This window comes from Staurois parvus, unplaced genomic scaffold, assembly GCF_062004578.1.
Source record: "Staurois parvus isolate SC_StPar_1 unplaced genomic scaffold, SC_StPar_1.0 ptg000860l, whole genome shotgun sequence".
Classification (NCBI taxonomy): Eukaryota; Metazoa; Chordata; class Amphibia; order Anura; family Ranidae; genus Staurois; species Staurois parvus.
The window spans coordinates 189,549-197,650 of NW_028318656.1; the positions used below are offsets into that span (position 1 = coordinate 189,549).

The 8,102-nt window shown below is 45.8% G+C and overlaps 1 protein-coding gene across 2 annotated transcripts in view; it reads left to right on the plus strand.

Moving 5' to 3' along the window:
* Positions 1-8,102, plus strand: part of LOC149443269 (uncharacterized) — a 28,779-nt gene that overhangs the window by 11,852 nt on the left and 8,825 nt on the right. Inside the window, exons 2-3 of one of the 2 annotated variants that reach the window (XM_089655647.1) lie at positions 1,743-1,830; positions 5,316-5,416. In XM_089655647.1, the coding sequence (XP_089511773.1) occupies positions 1,769-1,830; positions 5,316-5,416 (163 nt within the window). In that variant the 5' untranslated portion in view covers positions 1,743-1,768. Of the gene's footprint in view, positions 1-1,739; positions 1,831-5,315; positions 5,417-8,102 lie in introns of both variants that reach the window. The other variant, XM_089655646.1, reaches the window with a different exon arrangement.

The window sequence follows — 8,102 nt, forward strand, 5'->3', positions numbered from 1 at the left end:
TCCCATGGTTCCAGCCACCAACATCTCTGCTGGTGGTCAGTGTATTTCCCCCTTACATTGGTGGCCAGTGTAGAAATCTATTGGTTGTTGGTGTAAAATCTGCCATTACATTGGATATCAGTGTAAATTCCCCATTACATTGGTGACCAGTGTAAATTCCCCATTACCTTTGTGGCCAGTGTAAATTCCCCTTTACATTGGTGACCATTGTACCCCATTACCTTTGTGGCCAGTGTAAATTCCCCTTTACATTGGTGTTAAGTGCAGAATTGCCCTTACACTGGTGGTCAGTGTAAATCCCTCTTACATTGATCATTAGTTTTAATCCTCCCTTACATTGGTAGTCAGTGTATAAATGTCACCGCCCATCCCTGTCCAGCACTGCCATTGATCCCATCTACCCCAAGCACTGACCCCCCCCCCAATCAGCACTGTAACTGATCACATCCCCCCCCCCCAGCACTGCCATTGATCCCAGCAGTCCTAGGAGTTTTCTGTTTATTGGTGGGTCCCCTAACCTTCTCAGTCCATGGTGTGCAGGCAGTGAGATGATGTGCTGTAACCTTCAGCAACCAATCAGTGAGACTTAATTAAGTGCTGTAACCTCTAGCAACCAATCGGTGAGCGGTAAGGATGTGGTTACCTCTAGCAACTAATCAATGAGCTGTAATGTGTGCTGTAACCTTCAGCAACCAGTGACCAGTAATGATGTGCAGTAACCTCTAGCAACTAACCAGTGGCCAGTAATGATCTGCATAACCTCTAGCAACTAATCAATGAGCTGTAATGTGTGCTGTAACCTTCAGCAACCAATCTGTGAGACTTAATTAAGTGCTGTAATCTCTAGCAACCAATCAGTGAGTGCTAAGAATGCGCAGTAACCTCTAGCAACCAATGGGTGAGCAGTAAGGATGTTCAGCAACCTTTAGCAACCAACCAGTGACCAGTAATGATGCACAGTAACCTCTAGCAGCCAATCAGTGAGCGATAAGGATGTGCAGAAACTTCTAGCAACCAATCAGTGAGCAGTAATGATGTGCAGTAATGTCTAACAACCAATCAGCAAGCAGAAATCATGTGCTGTAATCTCTACCAACTAATCAATGAGCAGTAATTTGTGCTGTAACCTCTAGCAACTAGTCAATGGGCAGTAATGATATGCTGTAACCTCCAGCATTCAATTGCAATTGCTGCCTGATCTGCTGCAGTAAACTGATTTTAAGTTTAGCTGCTGTTTCTTGTATGTCTCAGAGCAGGTGGAGAGCAACATTTCATGGAGGGGGGCAAGAAAATATTTGCCCAGGGACCTATCAATATTAAAAATGGCCCTGTTGCTGGCTACACCACTGGTTTAGTGAGGTGGCAATTGACAACACTTTTGCTGTCTGCACCAGTCTGGTGACACCGCAACTAGTATGATGATGATCGGGGACACTGTGGCTGGTTCCACAGCAGTGACATGAGATTTGAAAGAAGGAACCACAAAGGAACAGCCACCCAACACACATTCACCTGTCCTCCTTCAGTATTTGACACTCCTGGAAGTGTCAAATACTGAAGGAGGACAGAGGGAAGGAACGATACACAGGAAGTCACAAAGATATGTATAATCCTCTGATTTTGTTTTTTGTTATGAGACTAATGAACTACTACATGAGCGACAGGACTGCCGTAAATGTCTCTCACGATGGTAACAGCAGTGTCCAGTCCATGAGAATAACTGGCTTTCTCCTTCTCAGCAGGATTTCCATCTATGACTGGGTGAAGGATGGCGGGGGTGTCATACTGTGAGATCCTGGACGACAGTTCATCGGACTCCGATGTCTGCTGGTAAGGAGATGTTATCAGTGGATGCATCTAAAGAGAACCATTTAAAGGGACAATCCACTGTACAATAGAAGAAAAATGACACCTAGAGGAACACTAATGAGATGGCCACATCAGTGCACATTAACCATCAGTGCACACTCACCATCAGTGCACACTCACCATCAGTGCACAGTACAATCAGTTCACACTCACCATCAGTGCACAGTACAATCAGTTCACACTCACCATCAGTGCACAGTAACCATCAGTGCACAGTACAATAAGTTCACACTCACCATCAGTGCACACTCAAAATCAGTGCACAGTAACCATCAGTGCACACTCACCATCAGTGCACAGTACAATCAGTGTGCACTCACCATCAGTGCACAGTAACCATCAGTGTGCATTCACCATCACTGCACAGTAATCATCAGTGCACAGTACAATCAGTTCACACTCACCATCAGTGCACACTCAAAATCAGTGCACAGTACCCATCAGTGCACACTCACCATCAGTGCACATTACAATCAGTTCACACTCACCATCAGTGCACAGTACAATCAGTTCACACTCACCATCAGTGCACAGTACAATCAGTGTGCACTCACCATCAGTGTGCATTCACCATCAGTGCACAGTAATCATCAGTGCACAGTACAATCAGTTCACACTCACCATCAGTGCACACTCAAAATCAGTGCACAGTACCCATCAGTGCACACTCACCATCAGTGCACATTACAATCAGTTCACACTCACCATCAGTGCACAGTACAATCAGTTCACACTCACCATCAGTGCACAGTAACCATCAGTGCGCACTCACCATCAGTGCACAGTACAATCAGTTCACACTCAAAATCAGTGCACAGTAACCATCAGTGTGCACTCACCATCAGTGCACACTACAATCAGTGCACACTCACCATTAGTGCACAGTAACCATCAGTGCACACTCACCATCAGTGCACACTACAATCAGTGCACACTCACCATCAGTGCACACTCACCATCAGTGCACACTACAATCAGTGCACACTACAATCAGTGCACACTCACCATTAGTGCACAGTAACCATCAGTGCACACTACAGTCAGTGCACACTCACCATCAGTGCACACTCACCATCAGTGCACACTCACCATTAGTGCACAGTAACCATCAGTGCACACTACAGTCAGTGCCCACTCACCATCAGTGCACACTCACCATTAGTGCACAGTAACCATCAGTGCACACTCACCATCAGTGCACACTCACCATCAGTGCACACTCACCATCAGTCCACACTCACCATCAGTGCACAGTAACCATCAGTGCAAACTCACCATCAGTGCACACTACAATCAGTGCACACTCACCATCAGTGCACACTCACCATCAGTGCACAGTAACCACCAGCGCACACTAACCACCAGCGCACACTCACCATCAGTGCACACTCACCATCAGTGCACACTCACCATCAGTCCACACTCACCATCAGTGCACAGTAACCATCAGTGCACACTACAATCAGTACACACTCACCATCAATGCACAGTAACCATCAGTGCACACTACAATCAGTACACACTCACCATCAGTGCACACTCACCATTAGTGCACACTCACCATCAGTGCACACTCACCTCCCAAAGCTATCCCTGGGCAGTCTTCCAACTCATTGATCAGCGTGAAAAGCTAAATCTACTTCTCAAACGAGGAAGGTGGGCTGAATCTCAGTGATGGGGGGTGTATACGGTACATACAGAACAGTCTCCCATGATAGTCCTTGTCTGGCAGGATGACCTCACATCTGTCAAAAACACTGGTTTAGCTACTCAGTTTTTAAAGGGATGGATGGATGGGATGAGATGGATGGGGTGATAATCCTTGTCTGGCAGGCCTCATGTGTATGGTAAAAACTAGTTTCACTACCTAGTCTATATAGGTATGGATGGATGGATGGCATTAAATGAATGGATGATAATCCTTGTCTGGCAGGCAGGCCTCACACCTTTGGATGAATAGTCATGGGTGGATTGGATGGAATTGATAGCTGGATGGATGCCTGGAAGGATATGGATCGGATGGATGAATGGATGAAATTGGATGGATGGGATGACAATTCTTGTCTGGTAGGCTGACACTAAATGGATGGATGGATGGGATGGCAGGCTGACTTCACACCTATGGCATACACTAGTGTAGCCACTTAGTGACTAAAGAGATGGATGGGACCAATGGAACTGGGTGGATTGGATGGAATGGATAGATGGATGGGATAGACGATGGAAATGGATGGATGGGATGATACTCCTTGTCTGACAGGCTGTCCTCACATCTTTGGCAAAGACTAGTTTAGCCAATTAGTCACTAGATGGATGGATGGGACTGGGTGAATAGGATGGGATGGATGGATGGGACTGGGTGAATAAGATGGGATGGATGGATGGATAGATGAGATGGTAATCCTTGTCTGGCAGGCTGATCTACCACAGCAGACTCTAGTTTAGCTAATTAGTGACTAAAGATAAATGGATGGATGACATGGGTGGATGGAATTGCAAGGATGGGATTAGATGATGGGCAGATTGGTGGGATTGGATGAATGGATGGGGCTGGGTGAATTGAATGAGCTGGATGGGATGATCTTCGTTCTCTGGCAGGCTGAACTCACACCTTCGGCAGTCACTAGTTTAGCTACTTGGTGACTAAAGATAGTTGGATTGATGGATGGAATTAGATGGATGGACAGATTGATGGGATTGAATGAATGGATGGAGCATGGTGAATTGAATGGGATGGATGGATGGATGGGATGATAACCCTTGTCAAGCAGGCTGAACTCACACCTTCGGAAGACACTAGTTTAGCCACTTAGTGACTAAAGATAGTTGGATGGATGGAATTAGATGGATGGAATGGATGGGATTGGCAATTGTTAATGGGATTCAGTGGATGGATTGGATGGATTTGTATTGATAGGCTGGTAATCTTTGACTGGCAGACTCACACCTATGGTGGGCATTACTTTAGCCACTTAGTCACTTGATGGATGGTTGGGATTCGATGAATGGGATAGATGGATGGGATTTAATGGATGGGAAGGATGGAGATGGATGAATGGATGAGATGATAATCTTTATCTGGCAGGCTGACCTCACACCTATGGCAAACACCATCTCTTTAGTGACTAAGTGGCTATACTAGTGTCTGCCATTGGTGAGGTCAGCCTGCCATCCCATCCATCCATCAATTGTGTCAGTGATTGACAGATCCAACAGCCAATAGCAGCGCGGGTAGGGCGGAAGTTTACCCGGAAATGTAAAATTGTGTATGTATACGTGATTTTGCACAGCGGAGCCACCCTATATCAGTATATCTGCTATGGGGAGGCTCTACTTCACAATCAGAGGACCCCATCTAACATAAGGGGTCCCAAATCTCAAAGGCCCCTGCTGCAGCCACACACCATGCTGATGATGATTTCTTTTTTTGTTTCTTTTCCTTAAAGGTTGGGCCCAGCAGATTTGCAGCCTCTGTCTGAAATCAAATCAGAAGATATCTGGGATGTGTATTCCCCTAGAAGAACCTTCAACAGAAAGTTAAGTACAAGTGAGTATGCTTCCTGGCTCTGGATTTGGGCTATTAACCCCTCGCCCTCCAGAGGATCCCCAACCCCCTTCCTGACCACGTCATTTTTTGCGCTGCGGCGCTGCGTTACTTTAACTGACAATTGCGCAGCCATGCAACGCTGCACCCAAAATAAATTTACATACTTTTTTTTTCTACAAATAGAGCTTTCTTTTGGTGGTATTTGATCGCCTGTGCGGTTTTTATTTTTTTGGGCTATAAACAAAAAAAGACCGCCAATTTTGAGAAAAAAACAATATTTTTTACTTTTTGCTATTAAACATGCACGATAAAAAAAATTTAGAAAAATCTAATTTTGTCATAAATTTAGACCAAAATGTAAAAAATAAAATGTAAAAAATCAAATTTCATCATAAATTTAGACCAAAATGTAAAAAAAATCATCTAAAAAATCAAATTTCATCATAAATTTAGACCAAAATGTAAAACAAAGTAAAAAATCTAATTTTGTCATAAATTTAGACCAAAATATAAAAAAAAATGTAAAAAATCAAATTTCGTCATACGTTTAGACCAAAATGTAAAAAACAAATGTAAAAAAACAAATTTCGTAATAAATTTAAACCGAAATGTAAAAAAATCAAACTTCGTCATAAATTTAGACCAAAATGTAAAAAAAAATGTAAAAAATCATCCCTCTCTCTCTCTTCCCTCTCTCTCTCTTCCCCCCTCTCTCCCTTCCCCCCTCTCTCTTCCCTGTCTCTTCCATCTCTCTCTCTCTCTTCCCTCTCTATATTCTCTCTCTTCCCTCTCTGTCTTCTCTCTCTTCCCTCTCTATCTTCTCTCTCTTCCCTCTCTGTCTTCTCTCTCTTCCCTCTCTATCTTCTCTCTCTTCCCTCTCTCTTCCATCTCTCTCTCTCTCTTCTCTCTTCCTTCTCTCTCTTACCCCTCTCTCTATCTTCCCTCTCTCTTCTCTCTCACTCTTCCCTCACTCTCCCCTCTCTTTCTCTCCCCTCTCTTTCTCTCCCCTCTCTTTCTCTCCCCTCTCTTTCTCCCCCTCTCTCTCCCCTCTCTCTTCCCTCTCTCTCTTACCCCTCTCCCTCTCTTCACCCTCTCCATCTCTTTCCCCCTCTCTCTCTTCCTTCTTACACTTCTCTTTCTCTAGCTCTCTCTTCCCCTCACTCTTCCCTCTCTTTCTCTTCCCTCTCTTTCTCTTCCCTCTCTCTCTCCCCCTCTCTCTCTCCCTCTCACTCTTCTCTCACTCTTCCCTCTCTTTCTCTTCCCTATCTTTCTTCCCTCCTCCCCCCTCTCTCTTCCCTCTCTTTCTCTCCCCTCTCTTTCTCTCCCCTCTCTTTCTCTTCCCTCTCTTTCTCTTCCCTCTCTCTCGTCTCTATCTCCCTCTCACTCTTCTCTCCCTCTCCCTGTCACTCTTCCCTCTCTTTCTTTCTTCCTTCTCTCTCGCTGTCACTCTTCTCTCTCTCTCTCCCTCTCACTCTTCTCTCTCTCTCTCTCCCCTACTAGCACATATTCCCCCCATTCCTCCTAGCAAATGCCACCCGTCTTCCCAAAATCCCCATTACATTTCCTAGAAAAGTGGAGAGGAAAGAGCCCGGAGGAGGTGAGCTGTGCTGTGTTCTCTGGGCTCTCCCTCCTGTCGTCCATGCAGCACATGAGACATGATCACTGATAGATCATATGGGACTGCACACACGCACAGTATGATCACCACCCCCTACCTCCTCCCAAGGGCTGCTCATCTCTGGGCAGCAGGAAATGTGGGTAGGGGGTGGTAATCATACTGTGTGTGTGTACATTTCCTTACGATCTATCAGTTAATGTGTCTCATGTGCTGGATGGACGATAGGAGAGAGAGCCCAGAGAACACAACACAGCTCACCTTCTCCCGGCTCTTTCCTCTCTGCCGCTTCTCCTCTCCCTGCTCCAGGCTTTCCCCTGCTTCTGGCTCTAAGTGCGGGCAGGGGAAGGAGCTCAGCACCCACTCATGAACACCAGTGCACCTCCTCGATCTGGCCAGGTCTGTCTCTCCCTCCAGCGGCAGAAAGCTGGTGGGAGGGGCAGGGGGAGAAACCAGCTTTCAGCTGCTGGAGGGAGAGATACACAGGACATCGTTCTGCAACTGCTCTCCCCCACCACACCGATACTCCTTCTGTCTGGGCCCCCTACAGGAGTACCGGTGGTACCCCTCTGATGGAGGCCTTGCATGCCTCAGTCCTCCGTTGCTCACCAGGTCCCTTCTTCCGGGGAGCAGTGCCACCCCCCCCCTAAAAATTGCCACCCTCGGCAGCTGCCTTGTTTGCCTCAAGTTAAATACACCGCTGCTCTAGATGGTAATACTGAGTTTACGTTATTAATCTCAAATTCAGCCTCTCATCAATATTGGTGGAACAAGATCACTCTGTTCAATGGTCCACTTCTAATCTTCACCAATCAGAGCACAAAGCCAGTACGAGTTAGACCATTCCTGCAAACATAGTGTATATAGAAACAGATGACTCTGCAAAGCCCTATTGCACACCACCAACTTTTTAACAAGCCTTCTGATGAATAATAAAAAGACTAAACCTCTACTAACTTGAGTACAGGTCCAGTAGAGCGTGACTGCTCAAGTCATATTCAAATAAAAAGTTTTGACTGGAGCTTGACTTTAAAGCTTACCCAATTGTAACCCCCCAACCAATCTCTCCCA